This window comes from Neophocaena asiaeorientalis, unplaced genomic scaffold (assembly GCF_003031525.2).
Source record: "Neophocaena asiaeorientalis asiaeorientalis breed wild unplaced genomic scaffold, Neophocaena_asiaeorientalis_V1.1 scaffold129, whole genome shotgun sequence".
Lineage (NCBI taxonomy): Eukaryota > Metazoa > Chordata > Mammalia > Artiodactyla > Phocoenidae > Neophocaena > Neophocaena asiaeorientalis.
Genome location: NW_020172446.1, coordinates 8677011 through 8699911, shown reverse-complemented (window position 1 = coordinate 8699911; position 22901 = coordinate 8677011). Strand labels below are relative to the sequence as shown.

At 47.8% G+C, this 22901-nt stretch overlaps 1 protein-coding gene and 1 pseudogene across 7 annotated transcripts in view; both read right to left on the bottom strand.

The window, feature by feature from the left end:
* Positions 1-12238: 12238 nt before the first annotated feature.
* KIAA0753 (KIAA0753 ortholog) overlaps positions 12239-22901 on the bottom strand; it is a 60374-nt gene continuing 49711 nt past the window's right edge. For 6 of the 7 annotated variants that reach the window (XM_024734825.1, XM_024734807.1, XM_024734792.1 and 3 more), the window contains one exon: positions 12239-13799. In XM_024734825.1, the coding sequence (XP_024590593.1) occupies positions 13682-13799 (118 nt within the window). In that variant the 3' untranslated portion in view covers positions 12239-13681. The remainder of the gene's footprint in view (positions 13800-22901) is intronic. The other variant, XR_003001788.1, reaches the window with a different exon arrangement.
* On the bottom strand, positions 16227-20155 carry LOC112392936 (40S ribosomal protein S3a pseudogene; annotated as a pseudogene).

Here is a 22901-nt window from a genome sequence, read left to right as displayed (position 1 = left end):
GCCAAGGTGAATGCTCTACCTTTACATAGACCATGGTCCCCCCTCTATGCCCACAAGGGTGGGCCGCAAAATCTAGATGACATTCACATTCCTGCATCCTCAGTATTTTCGAAAGATGCTTGGAGACATCTTGCAGAACCTGTTGAACAAGACCTCCCCCGGTTTTACTTGAGTGCTGAGATGACCCGAAGCTCAAGTTTAGATTTTATTTCATCGATTGCTGTTTACGCGGGTTCACTGTTCTTCCGAGTGGGGTGCGCTGGTAGATGGGATTTTGGAGAGAGGGTCTGGAGAGGCCGAAGGGAGATTTTTTAAGAAAAGAGGGGGTTGGGTGGCGGCAGAGAGATGTGGCCGCGGCTCTAAGGAACGAGCTGATTTAAGAGGCTGCCCAATGGGTTAGCAATTTATCTCCTCCTTCAGCGCTTGCAGTTGGAGCTGTGTTTTGTGTTTGTTTGATGTCAAGACTGTTGAGATTGGCCTCAAGCAAGACCAGTTGTCTTCAAGTTATATTTAGACCAAATACAAACGAGGAACTGGCTGAAAATCTGAAACGCACTGCAAGAGTGGTCCTTGGAGTCTACACTCCTGCAAACGTGCATCAGTGCCAGCAGCCCCAAACAAGCATGTACCAAAGCGCCGACCTCAGACTCGTTGCTCCCCTGCCCTGGCCCCCCACACGACATTGTTTATGACAGATTCCAGAACACAGAGAAGCAAACACAGGTATAGATGATAAGGCACTAAGGAAACAATAGATCAGCCCGTGCGTCCTGATTACTAATGTAACTGATTGACGAGGCAGGAAATCACAACCAGATTATGTAAATAGATTATGTATCAGACTTTATTGGCACCTAGTAGAATACCTACACCCATTAGGGCTCTTGTACACCTTTCTTCAGATACGGCTTTGCTCAGGCTCCACAACTCGGCATGGTCCTTGCTCTGGACCCCTACAAGGTCCCAGCTCTGGCCACGCTGGCTGAGTACCAGGATGGCAGTGCTGGAAGGTCCTGAGGGAATCATCTAGACCCAAACCATCTTTATCTATTGTGTTTGAACCCGAGATGCACCTAATAGGATATAATAGGATTTGGTATTACCAGCTCATGGCATCTCCTAGCAGTCTCAGCAGAGTCTTTTTTTTTTGGTCTCTTTTTGTCCTCACCCCCAGTCCATTCCTCTCTTCCAAATGCTGTGCGCTTTTCCCATCTAACTTCAGAAGCTCTTTCTCCTGTCTGTGTAGCCTAAACATTATATACCTGCATGGATGCATTTAAAACATTACATAATGGGGCTTCCCTGGTGGTGCAGTGGTTGAGAGTCCGCCTGCCGATTCAGGGGACACAGGTTCGTGCCCCGGTCTGGGAAGATCCCACATGCCGCGGCGCGGCTGGGCCCGTGAGCCATGGCCGCTGAGCCTGCGCATCCGGAGCCTGTGCTCCGCAACGGGAGAGGCCACAGCAGTGAGAGGCCCGCGTACCCCAAAAAAAAAAAAAAAAAAAGGTATTTAAAACATTACATAATGGCCCCATGGCTAGCCCGTTCTGCTTCTTACTTTCCCCCCTTTAATATTGTTTTCAGATCTATTCATACTGATATTTATGGATTTGGCAGGTTCCTTTCGATGATAATGTTTCCTAGTGTGATAAGACCTCATCTTGTATTTCCTCATCCCCTCTTGATGGGCATTTAGTTTTCACAGCCCTTCGCTGCTACAGATGCTGCTGCAACAAACATCCCCCGCATTTCTTGGGTTTCTCTGTGTCAAAGATTCTCTGGGGCACATACACAGCACTGGAACTGTAGGGCCATTGGGAACACGCAGATTTCCCTAATCACCGCATCAGTAAGCTGCTCTCGAGAGAGTGTTCTGCCAATACCCTCATTTGATGGATATTAAGACCGAGGCCCAGAGCAGGGAAGGGCCTTGTCCTAGTTTAGAACCTGACTGTTCTGACTTCCAGCCCAGTCTCCATCCGCTCAGCACACTCCACACTCCCTGTCTCCCACGGAGAGAGCAGGGCAGCTGCAGCCTCACTGAGCAGGCAGCTTGGCGTGTGATACAAATTTCATCTCTCTCCTCCAGGTCCGAGCACAGTGGTACCCACCACATGCCTCCCCAGGAGGGGATGGAGAAGAAGGTGGGCAGTCTGAGCTGAAGTCAGCAGAGAAAGGCCTCCTATTCACCAGGAATAAACCCTGGCAGCCCCCATGGCCCGAGTGTGATATAAGCTCCCGCTGCAGATCTGCCCCACCCTGCCCTCTCCATAGAGGCATCATTTGTACTTGCTGATACAGATCTCAAAGTGTATTAGTCTTAACTCCCCAGAGAGGACCCCACACTGCTGGGGCTCAGGCAGCTGCTGAAGAGAAGCCAAGACAGAGTCACTGGGGGGAGGGAACCCCTAAGAAAGGGTCATTCTGTCCATCCTTCTGCCTCCAGACTTTGCTACAACCTTCAGCTCTGTTAGGCTAGCTGGGAAGCTCTTCTTCACATCTGCTCTATTTCTCTCCAGCTGTAACAACAATAACAGGAATAGATTTGCTGAGTGACTACTATGTACCTGGAAATGTTTTAAGTACTTTTCATGTGTTACCTCATTTAATCCTTACAGCAGCATAATGAGGGAGGCATTATTCTGACCATCCCCATTTCACAGATAAGAAACTGAGGCTCAGAGAGGCTAGGTATCTTTCTTTAGGTCATATAGCTAGTAAGTGGTTGGACCAAGTATTCCAACCCAAGCCCTAGGATGTCTGTGATTCTGACCTTAACCTCTAGAGAGAAGAAGACAAGAAATAAATAAGACAAAGGCAAGACACAGGAAACTGAGAGGCTGAGGCTCTGCCACTAACTCCAGGTACAGCCTCAGACAGCTCACCGCCCTGCCCTGTCTATACTAGATTCACAGGTTTCCCAGAACCTTTCTGCTGGGCTCTGACCCCGTGGTTTTCCAAAGCCCACATTCAAGATGCTCTGGCAGGTGAAGAAGCTGAGTCAGCAGGAGTCTCCAGGGCACAGATGCTGCGGCCTTGGCCCAGGCAGAGGCCTCTTGGGGCTATCAGCCCATATCCCCTGGCCGGATCTCACCCCCTGGCCGGATCTTGTGGGTGGGTGCTGCTGGGGCTATCTATTCGTATTGGAATTTGAATGCTTCAGGTCAGAGTGACTGAAAGGCTGAATTTTACAAGGGTTTTGAAAGCGAATTGACTCCACTTATTAAAGATATACTAGATTACTCGCTGAGTGAAAGGACGCTCCAGGGACTCCAGGCCTTTCTTGAAGACAGAAACATCCCTTTCCGAGCCCAGCCGCTGCCAGTAAACCACAGGGGGAGACATTGCACTGGGCAGGTGTCAATTAAATTACCGGCTGAAGGATCGCAGTCCATCAAGGAAACATCCTGGCCTAGAAGGGCTGCAGGTGAATAAGGAGGCAGCTGTAGAAATCCCCTCTGGTTATTTTATGCAAATCCATTTCTAAAGGCAGGAAGGCAAAGACTATTCACGGGAAGACTTGACTTTTGGTCATGAAATGTATAAGGGAGAGAGAGGGATGAAGGGTGTTTGGTGCTCCAGAATGTGACGCACAGGACCGATGCCAGGTAGGGGTCAAGACACTGCTTGTTTTCAGACCCAGAGTCCTAGGGGAGTGAGTCCTAGGTGGGCGGGGGCTGGGAGGTTGTTCATCTATGCCTCTGAGGATGTTGGACAGTTTGAAGGGTATCTGGACTCAGGGCTAGAATTGGAAGGACCTCCAGACCCCACTCACCGCATCCAACTCCAACTCAGCGGACCCAGCACCTCACTGTACAGATGGGGAAGCTGGGCCCCAGGTACTGGGGGTGGGAAACGGGGAGTCACAAACAGGGCATTGGGCTTCCCTGGGGGTGCAGTGGTTAAGAATCCGCCTGCCAATGCAAGGGACACGGGTTCGAGCCCTGGTCTGGGAAGATCCCACATGCCGCAGAGCAACTAAGCCCGTGCGCCACAACTGCTGAGCCTGCGCTCTAGAGTCCGTGAGCCACTACTACTGAGCCCACACGCCTAGAGCCCGTGCTCTGCAACAGGAGAAGCCACCGCAATGAGAAGCCCGCGCACCGCAACAGAGTAGCCCCCGCTCACCGCAACTAGAGAAAGCCCACGCACAGTAACGAAGACCCAACACAGCCAAAAATAAATAAATAAAATAAATAAATTTATTAAAAGAAAAAACAAAAAACAGGGCATTGGTGGCAGGGGGTCTCCAGGTTCATCTCTCAGGGCTCTCTCCTCACACTCCTGCGTGGAGGTGGAGGGAGTGTTGCTGGCTTGTGGAAAGGAGTCTTTTCTACTCTCTTTGACCCCCTCCATCCCATCCTGCCAGGAGAAGTGGGGGGTGTTGCTGGTGCCCAGGTAGCATTTGCGTGTGGAAGTAACACGAGGTCCAGACAGTGTGCGTGCAACACGGATGCTTCCTATTGTAGCAGGCACAGACTCGGGCTCTCTTAAGCAAAAGGGAATTTATTGGCGGGCTGCCGGGGCTGAGGCTGCAGGGACAGGCTTGGAGAGCAGACAGGAACAAAGGCAGCTCAGAGGGCAGAGAACTGTAAAGCCCAACAGCCATCTCGTGGCAGAACAATTTGGCCTGAGGGTCACTCCCTGCACCTTGGACAGCCCCACCGCTGAGTGGGTTCTAGAGGAACCTCATCTTTGCACCACTCATTCAAGCCAGGTCTGATTGGCCGAGGCTGGGACGTGGCAGCACGTCCCAGGTTCCAGCAGTGGGAGAGGGAGCTCTGAGAATCCTGCAATGGCAGATGGGCTCCTGCATTCCCAGGACTCTATTCCAAGGGCACTGGGAGTGTCCCACTTGAAAGGCTGCATCGTGCGTTCCAAATCACTTGGATATTGGGGGCTGCGTCATCTCATGGATGACATAGCCCCTGCAATCCCCGCAAAACTCAACCCTGAAGACTTGCCAAAATTAAGGGTTCCAAAAGTCTTCGGGAGAGTGTTGTCTGCTGTTTAGAGTCATCTGGCACTGGCATCCTCCGTGCACGAGGGTCCTGGTGTGTCCCCGGCAGGAAGGTTCTGGGAAGGGGCTGGATTAACTGCACAACTACATGGGGAGGCTGTCAGTCCTTCCACAGTGCTTTTTAGTCCAGGCTGCCGCAGGCTGTATGGTTTTAAATGTTCCAACGTTACAATATTTCATACTTGGGAATTAAGCACAACTATGGTTTTCAGAGTTCAAATTATATTTCAAGCTATAGAGAGTAAAATTTAACAACTTGGCCCGAGATTCAATAGATTTCTGCTCCCCTCCCCACCATGAGTTATTAGAAATTCCTAGGGTGGGGAAATGAGTTTTTTTCCTGTGCATCAAAAGGGAGCATGGCCTAAAAAATTAGAGGAAACACTGGTGGAGCTGACAAGCCCCACTTTCACTATTGATTTCCTACCAGACCCGTCCCTGCTCTGCAGAAAAGGGGGTAATAAACCCTCCTCTGTCTACCTCAGAGTAAGAGGTTAGAAAATGCTTTGTGATGGGGGCACGGCTTGTACCTAGACGGCTTCGGAGAGAATTACAGGGGAAGAGGCCGGACCCCAGAATCATTCAGTTCAGGGTTCCTTAACCAGGCATCCAGGCCAGCCTGGATCTGGGGATTGCCAGCCCCCTGACATGGCACTGCAGGTGTGTGTATGTACATGCACACGTGTTATGTGTACATATAATGTGTGCGCACGCATGTATATGTATGTACATGTGTTTGTGTGTGTACATGTGTTTGTGTATGTGTGTGTTTTCTGAGGAAAGGGCCCATAGCTTTTTCCAGATTTTTAAAGGGATTTTTACTGAAACAGCAAGAACTCCTATTTCGTCCATCCCTTTGTGCGGATGGGATACAGGCCCCCTGAGTTAGTGTGGGGAGTCTGGGGCATGTTCGTGTCTAACCTGTGAATGATTATGTGAGTTAATTAAAAGCGTTGGCAGAGCTAAGCCCGCATCCCTGTGTCCTCCCACGGCAAGGTGGCCTTCTGCCACGCCTGCCACAGGTCACAGGGCTGCAGCAGTGCCCGACGCCTGGGTCTCAGGCCCCAGCGTGCCCTCCCCAGGCAAGGACGACAGGATCAACACTGACAGGAAGGCCGACACCCTGAGGCCCGGCCTAGATTGTCCTCGCAAAGACCCCACAGCTCAGCGGGCCCTGCATCTGTTCCAAACATGCCTGGGATTTCTTTTTGACACTAAAGTAAATGTTGGCTGGAGAGCCACCTACGTGGCTGACGGAGGCTGCCGGCTTCTCATTGGAGGGCCGGGAGGAAATTCTGCAGGTCTTTGAGGCTTGCCAAGACTCCTCCGTCACACTGAGCAGATATAAAACCCATTACCAAGAGCTAATAAAGGCGAGGAGACCAGGCTGAGGACAAGCCGAGGGTGCAGCGGGCCCGGGCGGGTGGGGCTCCGTGGGCTCCCCCTCTGCTGCTCAGCCTTCAATATTTGCCCCTCTTGCAGCACCTCCTTCGGGTCCCCATTGTTCTCAGTTCAACAGTTTGGGCAGTGATTCTGCTTCTCATTCACTATAAAAGCCCGTCCCTACAGACCTCTCGGCACATTTACTGTGAGGCTGGAATTTATGACGGATTGGATTTCAGAGGAGGGATTGATTAAGTACAGATGGAGCACTTGGCAGGGGCCTGGGGGCTCCCAGTAGACTCCCCCCATCTGGAAACAGAATAAAGATTAGGAAGCTTGAGCAAGGGGCAATCTGGGGCAATTCCTGCTTTCAAGGGCAGCGAGGGTGGATGCTCTCCCAGGGAAACTGCTTGTTTCTGTTCAAGGGCATCTTCTCGAAGCCGGACAAAAATTCTTTGTCGGCAGGAGTCATGAGCTGCCAAGGCCACTCCTCACTGCCTCAGATGCACTCAGTCTCGGGCACACAGGCTCCCAGTGCAGGCGTCTCAGCTCTGGCTAAACCCCTCTAGCACCTTAGCCTAATCGCATTATATTCGCATATGCCCTCCCCTTTCGAGAGCTCAATCCTTGCCCTACTGTTCCCTCTGCCTGGAGGGTCCTTCCCCTACTTCTAAAATTACTAGAGTTTCAATTTTCTTTCAAGGTCTCATTCAAATGCCACGTCCTCCATGAAGACCACCAGGATTGCAACCTTCGCTCAATAAAAATGAGTCACTCCTTTGAACGCACAACCACGCTCTGTTGCTTCCGTTTCACCCTAATTTTCATTCGCTTAACGAGGGTCTGTGCCTTACTTATCTCTGGATTTCCATAGATGTAGTAAACTTTGCATGACTGTTAATGAAAATTAAAATGTCTTGTGACCTAGTCTTAAGAAGACATGCTACTTTTTGTAGTGCGCACTGGCAGACTCTCCAGCCTCAGGTAACGCGGCCTCTGTTTTCCTCTGGGAAGCTGCCGCTTCTCCATGTTCAGTCCATGTGGTTGGGATGCTGCTGATCCATCCTCTTTTCCAGATGCACATGTGACTAAGATCTGACCGATCGGAGCACAGGCATTAGGTCGGGGATGGGTCTGTTCCGTGGGTTGGGCCCATCAGACCAATGAGCAGTGACCCTGAAGCCTTCGTGGCACTCCTGGAAGGGAAGGGCTTCTCTCTGCTGAGGTTGCCGAGGGGAAAAAATGTCCAGCTGGGGCCGCTGGGGCCCCTCTTCATTTCTGTAGACCTTATTTTTTTCATCTGCAAAACAAGGCTAGTGGACTTCCCTGGTGGCGCAGTGGTTAAGAATCCACCTGCCAATGCAGGGGACACGGGTTCGTGCCCTGGTCCGGGAAGATCCCACATGCCGCGGACCAGCTAAGCCCGTGCGCCTCAACTACTGAGCCTGTAAGCCGCAACTACTGAGCCCGCGCGCCTAGAGCCCGTGCTCCACAACAAGAGAAGCCACCGCAATGAGAAGCCCGTGCACCGCAACAAAGAGTAGCCCCTGCTCGCCGCAACTAGAGAAAGCCTGCACGCAGCAAAGAAGACCTAACGCAGCCAAAAAAACAAAACAACAACAAAAAACCAAGGCTAGTAATACTTCATCTGCCTGCCCCTTAAGGATGTGGTCCAGTTCAGAAGGTTCTGGTGGCACTGGGAGCCCTAGAGCAAAGCGTACAGGACCACTGTCCACGGTGCAGTTAGTCCCGTGGCCAAAAGGGACATCTCTCTGAGGTGGCCCAGCGGGATAAGCTGGAGGGGGAACCAGATGTGTGGCTCAGGGCAGCCAAAGGAATGGCTAACTGTTGCCAAGTGTTTGGCTTCGAGGGCAAGGCAAGAAGAGACACAGGGCTGTAGGCAGGAAGAACACAACGAGAGCAAAGAGGCAAGAAGAGCACTTCAGAAAGAAGGCTGTGAGAACAGCCACAAGCGTCCCCCTCCTAAGCCCTCGGTGACAAACCTAAGAGTGAACACTTGCTCAGCACTCACTATCCGCCAGGTGCTCTTCTCAATGTTTGCAAGGATTATTTCCCTTAATCCACACAGTAACCCTGGGTGGATACTACTGTTATCCCCATTTCACAGATTAGGAAACTGAGGCATGGAGGTCCCAGGAGATTTTAACTCGTGGCTCACATTCTTAAGCAGTCCGTGTTACTGCTGGTACACAATGCAGGGTGGCTACAGTGACTGAAAGAGAGAAGGGAATGTATTGAAAGGCATTTTGTGAATTGTAAAGTGCTGAGTAGATGTGGGATGGGGTTAAACCCCAAATATTCACTTAACCTCTCTCGGCCTCTCAGTAACTCTCCAAGAACGGTGTGTTGGACAATCATGGCTAAGGAGAACCATGTTTCCTCCTAAGCCTGGCCCTGGAGCTCGGTCTGTAGGGGCCATAAAGGCAAGTGGCTGCACAGGTGCTGGTGGCCAGCCTCATCTCCCCAGCTCTCTGGACTCCCAGCCTCCCATGCCATCTCGAGGAATCGTCTGCTGGGGGCCTCCTAGGTAATTCAGCCCAGGCTTAGGGAACCCTGGAGCTGTGGGGTAGATGGCAGAGCCCAAGTGTCCAGGATCTGATCACAGTGTGTCAGAGCCGGACGCTGTTGGAATTCTCCCACTCCCAAATGGGATGACGGGCACGGATAGAGACAGAGCAAGCTTCTAGACACAGGCACGGCGCCCACAAGTGGGAGGCCTTAGGCTGACCTCACCCCCACCCAAGGGAAGACAGAGGAACAGGGTGTGGATGGAAGATTCCAGGGAGACAACCAGAGCAGAAGGGAAATGCTTCTGGTCCAGGGAGGGGGCAGCGAGGGAGGCTGGGGAGGGGAGGGCGAGGAACGGCACAAGGTGCGAAGACACACCCAGAGGGGGTGCCGAGGGGCCCGGGGGAGGGTTGCAATGGAAGCAAAGGGAGACAGAGACTGGGGAGGCAAAGGCTGTGACAGAGGGGCTCTGGGAGAGGGTGACTTCTCTTGGATCCAGAACAGAATGGGAGGGGAGCAGCCCCTCAGTCAGCCCCTGGGAGAGCTGGAGCTCAGAGAAGGGTAGGAGGCGCAGGCGTCTTACTTATTTTGTGGCGGGGGACATGGAGTAGCCCAACCTCCGGACACCCGCTGGGGCATGCGTGTGGGGGGTCTGATTCAGTGGCGGGAAGGATGGACTCAGCTACAGGAAAAGTCCCGCTGGGTGGATGGAAAGTCAGCCAGAAAAAAAGGTGAGAGGCAGCAGGTTTGGTTCAAGAAAAATCGATCAGGGTTACCAGGCAGATGGAGCACAGAAACAGCTAAGGGGACTCTAGGAAGAGCAGCAGATAAAGGGGGCTCATCAGAGAGGGTGGGGGCAACTTCAGGGCTCCCTGCTCCAGGCTGAGGGTCAGAGGCCACACTTGAGGCTCTGGGAAGACTGGTGAGAGCAGAGCAGGCCCAGTGTCACAGGAACAGGGCCCTGGGCAGGCTGGCAAGAGGGACCTAGAACCGGAGCCGCAAAGCAAAGAGGAGGCCTGGCCACACAGCCAGCCCAGAGTCATTATCAGAGCTGCGAGCCTGGTCAGGGTGGGACCCGCACTGACGGAGGAGTTGACTGAGATCACCTGGGCCTGACAGCCAGCCCGGGGCCCCGACATGGGATTCCCCGGGGCCCTGACAGAGGGAAGCCCTCAGGACGTCTGGTGGAAGCCCTTCCAGGCCAGCCCGCATTATTAGGTGGAAGCCCTTCCAGGTCAGCCCGCATTATTAGGTTCAACCAACTAATAAACAGATGAGAGGTCTCTGCTCTTGAACCAGCAGAGGCGAATGGGAGAGGCCACTATTTAGGAAGATAGGGGTCACACCGCTGCCTTCCTGCTGCTTCTCATGAGCCCCCAGAACCGAGAGCTCTCCAGCCCGCTGGCCCTCCCAAAGGGCGCTCCTGCGGTGACCGTGCGTGGTGAGCAGACACCCCTGATTTACAGGGTTTGTGGGGAATTCTCATCACTCCTTCAAGTTATTAAAACAGAGTTCCTCAGAGGTGGAGGGAGACGCAAGAGGGAAGAGATATGGGTACATATGTATAACTGATTCACTTTGTTATAAAGCAGAAACTAACACACCATTGTAAAGCAATTATACTCCAATAAAGATGCTAAAAAAAAAAAAAAAGTTAAGGAAACCTACACGGCACCACAGAGAAAACTGGAAGCTTTCCGACCGGGCTTAGAGCCCCTTCCTCTCCTCTGGGCCCCGGGGGCTTCGCTCCGACGCTCACTCTTGCCTTCCAGACCCACCAGTGCACAGTTCATGCCTCCTCCAGGCACTGCCTCTGGCTGCCCACTCCCTGCACACACACTCCCCTCACTTTCAGGGAAGCAGGAACTGTGAGCAAAGGGAGGGAGGGAGGAGAGGCAGAAAGGATGCTACTCACCACCTCCCCTCCGGCCCCCAGCACCGGCAGGCAGAGGGGCAAGGGACCCCGGCATCAAGGCAGTCATCGCTGCGGTCCCCCATCCACTCCTCTGCCCTCTGCCCGAGCCCTGGGCCCCCGCCAAGCCCACTCTGCAGCAGTTCTGGAAGTTCTGAGTTGGAATCCCTGATGCATCGGCACCTCGGAGATGGGATCTGCGGCTCCTCACAGGTGACATCCTACATCAGGTCACAAAAGATTAACAGAGATTTCTGTGGACTCTGCAGATACGTGATAGAACCCCCATCCCAAAGCAAAACCGACCCCAGGAAAAAGTGTGCCTTCCTTCTTTCATTAACTCAAAAGAATTTACTGAGCACTAACTACATGCTGGGCAGAGGCCTTGCCCTCAAGGAACTGTACAGACTAGAGGCAAGCATGTATACGGGTAAGACCCCCTAGGGCCAGAGCTGTGAAGCTGGACAGATCAGGAATTTCAGCATGTCCGTCCATTGGGACAGCCTATGTAACGCAGAAATACTACACTCATGCATTTCTCTGTTTCTGAAAATAACGCATGAATAGGTCAGGAGAAAACTGGAGGGGATTAGAGAATAACCTATACAGGATCAGCCTTTGCTCATGAAGAACAAAAATTCTAGAGGTCTGGGATAACTGCAAGGCTATAAACAGGAAAATCTATATTTTAAGGATTCAACTTCCACTTTCAAATGAAAGTTTTTATTTCTTGCAACTTCTTTTTGCATCTTTGGAGAATGCTTTGGCCGAGGAGGTTCACTGTGGGCCAGGGCTATAAAGTAGACAGCAGACACGGAGGTAGGTGTAAGCCTCACCCACAGGAGCCAGAGACAGGGAGACCCAGCCGGTGGGAGGGACAGGAGAGATACTGGAAAGATCTGCAAGCAAAGGAGTCTGGACCTGACTCTTCAGCGGACAGGAGGCGCTTAGGAAAGGACTGGTCCAGACAACAGCGTCTAAGACATGTTGAGCGGACACAGGAAGAGGCGGGAGAATGCACTTCAGTGAACTCTCAAAACTCTGACACCTATCTTTACGGGAGTAAGTGAATCCATGACCACGGTGCTGCTGAATATAGGCTTACGTGATCAAATTATCTCCCCATTCGGTGCCTCATTTGATTCATCTACAAACTGGGCGTATTAATGGTATCTATCACACACAGGTATGAGGATTAAATAAGTTAATACAGGGAAGGCATTTAGAGCTATGCCTGGTACATAGGATGTGCTCGATAAAATGTTAGCTTTTATTATCATTTATTTCTTTCTGGGGGTGGTGAGAGGTGGCAAATAATCCAGTATGCTCATATTAAACATAAAAGTATTCTCAGTGGTTTCTGTAAATCACATTTCACTTTGCCTGGAAAAAAAAAAGGAGATGTAAATTTTTTCAAACCGACATGTACATACTTTAAAATATTGAGTTTATTTAAAAAATGAGCACAGTAAAAACTGCCACACAAATTATCAATAACAGACACTCCCATCAAGTGTACATATATAACTCCTCAAATAGAGGACCCGTTAATTTCCCTTGAAGCCTTTTAAATTCTGAGTGTATACAAAATTAAGCAGGAAAACATTAACATTAAACAAAAATCAATTTTGCACAAATAAGTGTGATCAAGCAGCTTAAATTATCACCTGAAATACTTGTACTTCAGAGGAAAATCCCAGATGACAACACTATATGTGCTATAAAAGGATTCACATTATTCTGTGGGGTATGTCTCACGTCACTCGTTCTCCACATTTCTTTCACCAAGCCCCAGGCAAAAAAGTGAGGGAAACTTTTTCGAGGCAGTGGCCTTATTTTATACACATTCCTTTTCTTTTTCTGAATCCAGAGTTTCTGAAAACACAGAGGCTTTTCTCTTGGTAAAATATGACTTATAAGACGTTCGAGGACCAAGCTATTGTGGTTCTTAAAGTTTCTTCCTTTCTTGGGGGAGACCCTGTGGTCTTCACACTACCCAGATCTGTTTTCTACTCCCACACAGGCTCCTTTTTGGTGTGGAAACATAGCAACTTGTGACCTCAGCAGAGAGCGGGGTGAGCTCTGTACCTCTGACCAGGCCCCAGAGAAGGCCGGCCTCTCCTGATGTCCTCAAACGTCCTCTGAATTCAGAGTTCTGTATATCAGGATATGTCAACCCACAGCGACAAAAGACCTGAGGAACTCAAAATGTGAAGGAGCACCTAGCAACTGAGAACCAGAGAAATGTGTGTTTATTGTTGCACACAGATAACTGCTGGGTTCCTAGCTTAATGATGGAGCAGAGTTCTGGCAGCGTAACTAAGTCCTGTGCTCGACACAAGTCTGTAACCCGGCAGGACAGGTGTCCTGGTAGGAAACTGTCAAAGAAGCAAACACGAGCCAGGTGATGGGACCAGAGAGTAATTGCACTTGTGCTGGCATCAAGGCCGCCCACAGATCAACAGCAACTTGAATCCCTGTGAGAAGACTTATCTGTTATCTTTCAAAACGCTCTGGTCACCAAACTGAGCCAGTGTAGTGAACATGGTATTTCAATGGGAAAATTATACATTCAGAAAATATTATATTGTCATAATTGATTCACGTTTCCTGGGCACTGATAAATATAACACAGTCCATCATAAACTACCAGAACCATTGCTCTGACAATGAGAAGATGCAAAGTGAGGATGGCCTCACTGGCACTTCCTTCCTTTCAGTGGGAAGCACCTTCTGGGCCTGGATGGACAGCTGAGGAAAAAGATTTCCTGTGGCTAGTAGAAAGGGTGGTGCCGTCCCCTCACCAGTGACACTGGGGGCCCTGCCTTGGAGAGCCTTCATGTAGCCGCCTCCAAGAATTCTGAGGTGAACACGGCTTCTGCATAATCTTCACACACATCCTGAAGCTCAGCAGCCACGGCCCCCAGAGCTTCATCTACAAGCTCTTCTGCAAAGCTGGAAGACAAACAACACAGCTAAAGGTACATACAGCCACGTATGGGGGCCATTCTGTTACTCAGCTGAGGAACTTACCAAGTCACTTCTAAGATTTAAATGGAAACTCAAGAGGCCAAGAATAGCCAAGATAATTTTAAAGAAGAAAAACAAGATGAGAAGCCTGGCTTTCCTAGACAGTAAAATGGTGGTGCTGAGATCCCAAAGTCAGGCTAGAGGGAGGGGCCTGTAATACACACGGGGCGGACCTCACCCTTGAGATGGTTGAAACCAGAGGTGACTGGAAACTAATTAGCTGCAACCCAGCCCCAATCCAGATCTCCCTCCTCCAGCTGCCCACTGCCTGACAGAGGAAAAGGGTGTGGGCCTTCTCTGTGGGGCGGGGGGCAGGAAATTCCAGGTTCCTCTCAACACACACATACACACACACCCATACACACACACACTTTCCCGCCTCCAAACTGTTTGAGAGTAAGTTGCAGACTTGATATCCCTCAGGTACTTCTGGCTACACTTCCTAAAGACAAGGACATTCTCGTAAATAACCCTGATACAACTATAAAAATCTTAACATTAACACAGATACAATACTATTATCTAATCTTACCTACAGACCTTTTTCAAATTTTTGCCAACTGTCCAAAAAATGTCCTTTAAAAGAAAACATTTTCTAGTCCAGGATTCAATGCAGGATCACATGTTGCATTCAGTGGCCACATCCCTTTAGTCAATTTTCATCTAGAATCGTTCTTCAATCTTTGTCTTTCATGATGACCTTAACATTTTTCGAAGAGTAAAGGCTATTTCTTTGTTGTTTTAGAATGTCCCTCAATTTGGGTTTGTCAGGTTCAGGTTCTACATTTTGAGGACAAAGGTCCAGAAGGGATACTGTGTCCCTCAACACATCTATTTGTCTTACTATGATGGGTGCTAATTTCTATCACACAGTTACGCTGATGTCTGCCAGGCTTCTCCCTTGTAAAGTCCCTATTTTCCCTTTGTAATTAATACTTATATTGCAGGGAGATCCTTTGAGACTATGTAAATATCCTGTCTCTCATCAAACCTGCTGAATCAATCATTCCAGGGTTGCCAACACTGATCTTCTAATTCTGTCATTCCCAACTACATGGAAGAGCTTTCCCTTCTCTGTTACTTATTTATGTATTTATATCGGCTTGGTCTTACACATTCTTATTTTATTCAACAGTTTGTAATCTGTTTCTATTATTACTTATTTTGATACTCAAAGTGTCCCAGATTGGCCAGTAGGAGCCCCTTCAAGCCAGCTCCCAGGTCCTCTTGACATGTCCCCATCATTCTTTGAACACTTCCTTTCTGCCACAAGATGATGTTTCAGCCTCATCTTACATTTTCCCAGCCCCAGTCTTGGAATCGGCTATTTCTCCAAGGAGCCCTGGTACCTTTTCATGGAGAAGAGTATTTAGAAACCAAAATCTGGGTACTAAATGTGCTCATTGCTACTAAGTGTGCCATCGCTTCTAGGCCCTCTCAGCAGATAGACTCGGACAGACAGACACATAGACACACACCCCATGTCTATTTCTATATCTAACAAAAACCATAAATTCATAATACCTCCAATCCCACTTCAAAACAGGGGATTCATTCTAGCCTTCCCCTAGAAACCTGGCTCTCATTATTCACAATATACTTATTTATTTGATCAACCCTAAAATATAAAGAAAGTAGTTTTAGAATTGTTAACCCATGCTGCTGGGTAAAAGAAACCTACTTATTAGAATCTAATATGTGTTTACAGTCTTTTTGTCTTTAGCCAGAAGGTACGGAGTCAAAATACTGCATTCAAAAGTAACTCAGGGGCTTCCCTGGTGGCGCAGTGGTTGAGAGTCCGCCTGCCGATGCAGGGGACACGGGTTCGTGCCCCGGTCCGGGAAGATCCCACATGCCGCGGAGCGGCTAGGCCCGTGAGCCATGGCCGCTGAGCCTGCGCGTCCGGAGCCTGTGCTCCGCAACGGGAGAGGCCACAACAGTGAGAGGTCCGCATACCGCAAAAAAAACAAAACAAACAAACAAAAAAAAGTAACTCAGACAAGGCCTTATCTGTATGTATCCCTTCAGTATGGTTATTTCTTGGAAATACAGTTAGTGTCATATTTCTTTTTGTATTCCAATTTAGGGTCAACCTCCACTGCCCGCCCCCATCCTTGATGATTTGGAGGGATGTACAGGAAACATTAACAGTTCCAAAAGTCAGAATTATACAAAAGAGGTAGACGAAGATAAGTGTCCTTCCCCTTCTTTCATCCCTTCTACCCCAATTCCTGTCCCGGTTTGATTTTGGCTAATCTGACAATCTTTTGTCTTCTAATTGGTGGGTATAGTTCTTTTTCACTTAATGTAATTCTGATATATTTGAGCTTCTACTACTAGAATACTACGTACTTTCTATTTGTCTATTTGTTCTCTCTTCTTTCTTGCCTTTTTTAGGATTTTGTGATTGTTTAAATTACATTCTTTCCTCAGTATTAACTTGGATTTTAAACACTCTTACTGTTCTTTTAGTGGCCACTCTAGATTACAATAAGCATCCTTGACTTAGAGTCTAACATTAATTGATATTCTTACCATTTTCCCAGACAATGCAAGAACCTTATTAGAATATTAACTCTATTTATCCCCTTCCCAATTCATATGCTATTTTTGTCGTGGATTTCAGATGTATATATACATACATACATACACCCATAAGACATCAGTTTTTTGTTTTATACAGTCAATATTCACTTACCTACATGTTGACTTTGTCTTAATTCATGCCTTCCCGTATTTCTGACTTTTCATCTGTGTTTTTGCTCTGCCTGAAAAATACCCTTTTAATGTTTCCTATAGTGACGGTCTACTGGTAATAAATTTTCTCAGCTTTGTTTAGAACTTTTATTGCCTTCCTTCTTGAAATACATTTCACTGGGCTTAGATCCAGATTGGTAGCTTTCTCTTTTAGAACTTTAGAAAATACACCAGGTCATCCAGCTTCCAATGTTTCTGTTTCTCCTTTTTCCTTCCTCTGGCTGATTTTAAGATTTTCTCTTTGTCTTTCATTTTCCAACAATACTATGATATGCTACATATGGATTTCTTTTATTTTTCTTGCTTGGGGCATTTAGAGCTTCTTGAATCTACAGCTTGATGTCTTTTGTTATTTGGGGAAGTTATCAGCCGTTCTCTCTCTGGATGTGGCTTCTGCCCCATTCTCCCTCTCTCCTCTCCTTCTGTGACTCCAGCCACATGGATATTAGACCTTGCCCCTTTATCCTCCACGTCCCTCATCCTCTCTTCTTTATTTTCATCTTTTTGTGTGTCTCCGAGCATCACACTGGATGTTTTCTTCTGTCCTATGTCCCAAGTCTCTAATTTTTTTTTCATAAATAAGATCTTTTATTTGTCACCACTGAAAGTCTGAATTTTCAGCAGATCCTTGGCTCATGTCCATCAGCTCGTTCAACTCGAGCACCCGCCTCGTCCCCAGTAGCTTTTCCAGAACAACTACCTTCACCAAGTAGCTCCGTGAGTTTTCCCAGTTCAAACTTGGGCTCTTCAGCATTTTTACCTTTCTAACAATGACATCACGGAGCCGGTAACCAGATCGGCAGGCCTTCTCTATGTCTTTCCCAGTGCTGTCTGGAATCAGTTTATTGACCACCTCTTTCAAGTCACTTGTCTGCACCTCTCAGGTCATGATTTCCCTCATCTGCTTGCGGATCTGGCGGACCTGTTGGTGCTGGGCATAAAAGGTCTTCCGAATCTGACTGTTGCATTTTTTAGTAAAACCCACACGGAATAGATGAAGCAAATAACCATCGGTAGTCTTGACATCGACGTGAGCTTCAGTCACGGTCTGACATTTTTTTGACCATGGGAGCACATTCTGTCACGGGTAAGATCCATGCCACGGAAGTTAGGCAGGCAGTTTTTGCCCTGAACGTCCTCAGTCATTAGCTTGAATTTTCTAAATGCAAACTCATCATTCTGCAGATCAGCAAGGCTCACTTCAGAAACACAACACTTGAGACCGTCAGATGCGATTTTGGTTCCCTGAGTTCTCGTGACTAGTGTTTTCCCGGTATCTCTTACATTGAACATAGCTGGTGCTTCCACATCATAGCAATCTTTCTTAGAAAATGGGTCAACCACTTTCTTCTTGGCTCCCTTTTGACCGCCTTTCATAAGATGCCTGTTCTTGTTGACGCCATGGTGCTGCTCAGAGAGCCAAAAGGCTCTAATCTTTTCTTTTGATGTGTCTAATTGGCTATTAAGCCCATCCAATGAGTTGCTCACTTCAGAATTTGTATTTTTCAGTTCTAGAACATCCACGTGGATTTAGTTTAGTTCCCAGTTCTCTGCCAAAATTCTAAATTGTGTCCTTTATCTCTATGCACATAGTAGGCACAGTTATTCCAATATCTGTGCCCAGTGGCTCTAATATGTGGAGCTGCTGTGGGTCTGGTTCTTGTTATTGTCATGTCTCTCTGTTGCCTGCCTTTTTTTTTTTTTTTTTTTTTAAACCATATACCAGACACTGAATTTGAAAATTGCAGAAAAAATTTCAATCCTAAGATGATATTATAAATCTTCAGAGAAATGTTAAGTTTGCTTCTGCTCGGTGCCTGTGGGGCAACAATCTAGAATCACCTCAACGCAATCTCAGGAAGTGAGATGACGTGGAACTGAGTGGAGTCCTGAGAGGGCCTGCCGGCATCCCGGTCACCCTTATTCCAGAGTGCCACCCTTCAGGGTCCCAATCAGAAACGAGCAAAGTTCATCGGGCCAGTTCCCCGCCCTTGGCAAGCCCTTAATTTCCACCTCTGTCCTCTGATCTGAAAAGGCCACTGAAAGTGCCATTCATCTTCCTCCAGAACCGCCAATCCAGTGCCAGACAAGGACTAACTTCCCTGGGTCTCTGTCTCCTCAGGATCCTGGCCCAGTTATTCTTCATTACCGAGTTAACGTCCTGGTGCCTTCAAGCATGTATGTTTTATTTTTAATCTAGCTTTTCTATTAACAGTTATCCTCAGTGGGAGAGGTGGTCCAAAATTACCAACTGTGTCATTACTAGAAGCAGAAGTGATTACTTTGTTTTTATGCTTGCTTTGCTTTCTATATTCCTATCACTAATTCATCCTCAAACTATGAGAGAAACACAAAGGTGCTCCCAATACATTCAAACACATGAGGTAATGTATCTGTTTTTTTCTTCTTTTTTAACCTTCCTCACGCTGGCTTCCCCTGCTGGAAACCACTCCTCCTGGAGCCCTCTGTCCTCCTGACTCCAATCTAGACTAGCTGCTTTCTATGCTCACTGAAAAACTCTCTTAGAAATAGCTTTTCCCATTTTCTTGCAAGTTCCATGTTGGAGTCTTAAGTTTCCTAAATCCCGTCTTCCTCTTTCTCAATGTGTACCTTGTGCTGGTGGCACGCACCTTCTGGTAGCTTACTGAGGAACAGTGCGTGGGAACTACATTTTTGGACACTTTGCATACCTTAAACTGTCTTTATTCTACCCTTTTATTTAATCAGTAATTTAGCTGAGCACAGAATTCTAGGGTAAATATGGGAAGCATGCTCTAGTATCTTCTAGCAGGGTTGCTGCTGACAACAATATGCCTTTCTCATTTCTGATTATTTGAATGTGCCCAGTTTTAAGTCTCTGGAACCTTCCGTCATCTTCTCCTTACACTGGGATGCCCACCTACCCTTTGCACAACAGCATGCCGTGATGTGTTCTGTTCTGTTTATTTATTCGCTCACTCACTCACTCACAGCGGGCAACTGGCGAACCCTTTCAATCTAGAGACTAACAACCTTCTGGGGATTTTTCTTATAGTATTTCCTCAATAAATTTCCATTCCTCCTTTTTCCCTGTTTTCACATTCTGGAACTCCTATTATGCAGATGTTTTCTCTGTTATAATAGCCTATGTAGCTTTCATGGTTTTCAGCAAATGTCTGGATCTCTTAGCAATCCGCTATACTCAAGACTGAGAGTTTCAACTAAGCCTCCTACTTTCTGACTCCCCTGGACCCATGCATCTAGTGCTCCTCATTCCTGAGTCTTACCAAGGTTCTTCTGCACAAATCAGCCAGGGTCTTGGCTCCACCCTCATCAGGCACCTGGCTCTTTCTGGTCTGCTAAGTCACTTGCCATTTCTCTAACTGCTTCATGGCTTCCAAAATTTTCTTGCTATTTCTTATTTGCTGTCATCTATGGTTTCATGCCTTTTATTTAGTCTTTCAGGGGCATAGAGTGGGCTAGGGATATAGGGAGTAGAGATAAATCATATGTTCAATCTGTCCTTTTCTTTTCTTTTTTTTTCTTTTTTTATTTTTTTGCGATACGCAGGCCTTTCACTGTTGTGGCCTCTCCCATTGCGGAGCACAGGCTCCGGACGCCGCGCAGGCTCAGCGGCCATGGCTCACGGGCCCAGCCGCTCCGCGGCATGTGGGATCTTCCCGGACCGGGGCACGAACCTACGTCCCCTGCATTGGCAGGCAGACCCCCAACCACTGCGCCACCAGGGAAGCCCTCAATCTGACCTTTTCAACCAGAAGTCTCCTGATTTGTTTTTCAAACAAGGAACCTTTAAGAGTTTGCTTTCATTAAAAGCATTATCACCTTAAGCCTTCCCTTCCAGAATCACTCTTTTATTTACATCCAGTTTATATCACCTGCCCCATTTAACCACTGGAACAGTGCTTTTCTCCACGTGGAGGGAGGAGTGGAGACATTAAAAGAAGGAGAAAAACTCAGCTTACTTCTCCCTCACCCTGAGGCTATCAGATGAAGTCAACTGTCTTTGGATACTTTTTCAAGATTTGATCAACATACTTCTCATCTTTGGAACACTCAAATAAGAAACAAAACAAGGGAGATCAAAAACAGAGCTAGAATATTTAGATGTGCTGTCACTTGAGGGTCAAGGACAGGAGAAGAGAACACCTGTGAAATTCAGGCTGTACTTTAATAGATCTGACCTCAACACCTTAACCTATTAGTCCTTATAAACTGAGAGAGCTTTTCCCTACATCTACAAAACAACTATGAACAAAATGCATTGTTAATCAAGTGGTGAGAACATACAAGGAACAGTCTATCTTCCTTAGCTTATTTTGGACCTCCCAAGATGCCAGTTAGCCTAACCAATCCAGACAGGTTCTGTGCAAACCAGTGAGTATGCTGCAGGACTGCGTGTTAACACGCGGAAGCAAGTCAAGTGCGCCTACTCTCCTCTCCAGAAAATAAGTGCGCATCTCAACACAACAAAGGGTCTCATATGCTTTGAAGGGTATGTATATTAAGAGAAGTCCCAGGACTTCAGGCTAAACCTGAGAGACAGAACATAAGTGATCATCTCTGATCTCACCCAAAAGCCCACCAAAATAAAAGGAGATAAATGAACACAGAAATCTGCAAGGAGAAAAAGACAAAACTAGATGAGAAACGTCCAAGATTTTCGGAAGATAAAAAGCACATGGAAGAATCAAAATTGACTCAGCAGTACAGAGGAAGCTGAAACCTTAGGGTACAGAGAGGGAGACGCCAAGGAAAAGCAAGCTGATCTGTCTCACAAAACACGTCTCACAGAAAGACTCTGGAAGTAAGAGAACCAGGAACCATGAAAGTGGAATGCAGGATCCAGTAGGAAATGAAGAACTGGCTGAGAACCTGCAGAACAAGCAGTTAGGCTGAGGGGCCTCCACTCCTGCTCCTGGCAGCCAACTGACGACCCCTGCTTGGCCCCCACAATAAAAGGAAGGTATATTCTTTGGAAAAAATAAACCAGTAATTTGGGGCTTTCCTGGTGGTGCAGTGGTTAAGAATCCGCTTGCCAATGCAGGGGACACGGGTTCGAGCCCTGGTCCAGGAAGATCCCACATGCCACGGAGCAACTACACCCGTTCACCACAACTACTGAGCCTGCGCTCTAGAGCTTGCGAGCCACAACTACTGAGCCCGTGAGCCACAACTACTGAAGCCCATGCGCCTAGAGTCCACGCTCCGCAACAGGAGAAGCCACCGCAATGAGAAGCCCACGCACCACAACGAAGAGCAGCCCCTGCTGGCCGCAACTAGAGAAAGCCCGCGTGCGGCAACGAAGACCCAACACAGCCAAAAATAAATAAATAAATAAAGTAATAAACCAGTAATTTAAAACCCAGCCAAATCATCAATCAAGTATGAAGATAGACACCTTCAAACATGTTAAGTCTCAAGAAATGTCCTCTAATACACAAAGCAGTATAGGCTCCATCAGAGTAAGAGAGTAAACCAAGAAAGAGGAGGACACGTGCAAACAGAAAACAAGGACCCTAACATGGGAGGGAGAATCGCAGACTCAGTGTGGTTCCCAGGACAAGAACCACACTGCAGACCTAGAAAGCGGCTGGGCCAGACTGAGACAGAAGGAAAGAGGGCCTCAGGAGAAAGAGTCGGGGTGGAGGCGAGAAACAGAGATTAATCAACATATCTGATCATGAGGAAAATTATGTTCAGACGTGTTGGCTAGTATGTGGGAAACAATAACAAATACATAAAAGAATAGGCAAATTAAAAAGAGGCAATTATTAACTCCTGGAATACGTTTGAAACTTGTTCAAGAAAGAAATGTAATCATGGTATACTGCTTGGCTCAATGATGAAGATTATCTGCATGTATGTAATAAAGTAATACTCACGAGGAATTTAAATTTGCTCCATTTTAAAAGAAGGAATTTACACACATCTTTCAATTAACTATTTATGTAAAAGAAGACTACCCATTCTTCAAATATTTAGTAGCAGTGGGACTGTTTCCTGACTCCATAAAACTCCCCTTCTCAGGGGAGGTGACAGCCAGAAGGAGGAGGTTAAGTGTAGCAAAGTCTGTAGGCCTGCTGCTCCTACTGTAAGTTTTTTTTTTTTTTTTTTTTTGTGGTATGTGGGCCTCTCACTGCTGTGGCCTCTCCCGTTGCAGAGTACAGGCTCCGGACACGCAGGCTCAGCGGCCATGGCTCACGGGCCCAGCTGCTCTACAGCATGTGGGATCTTCCCGGACCGGGGCATGAACCCATGTCCCCTGCATCG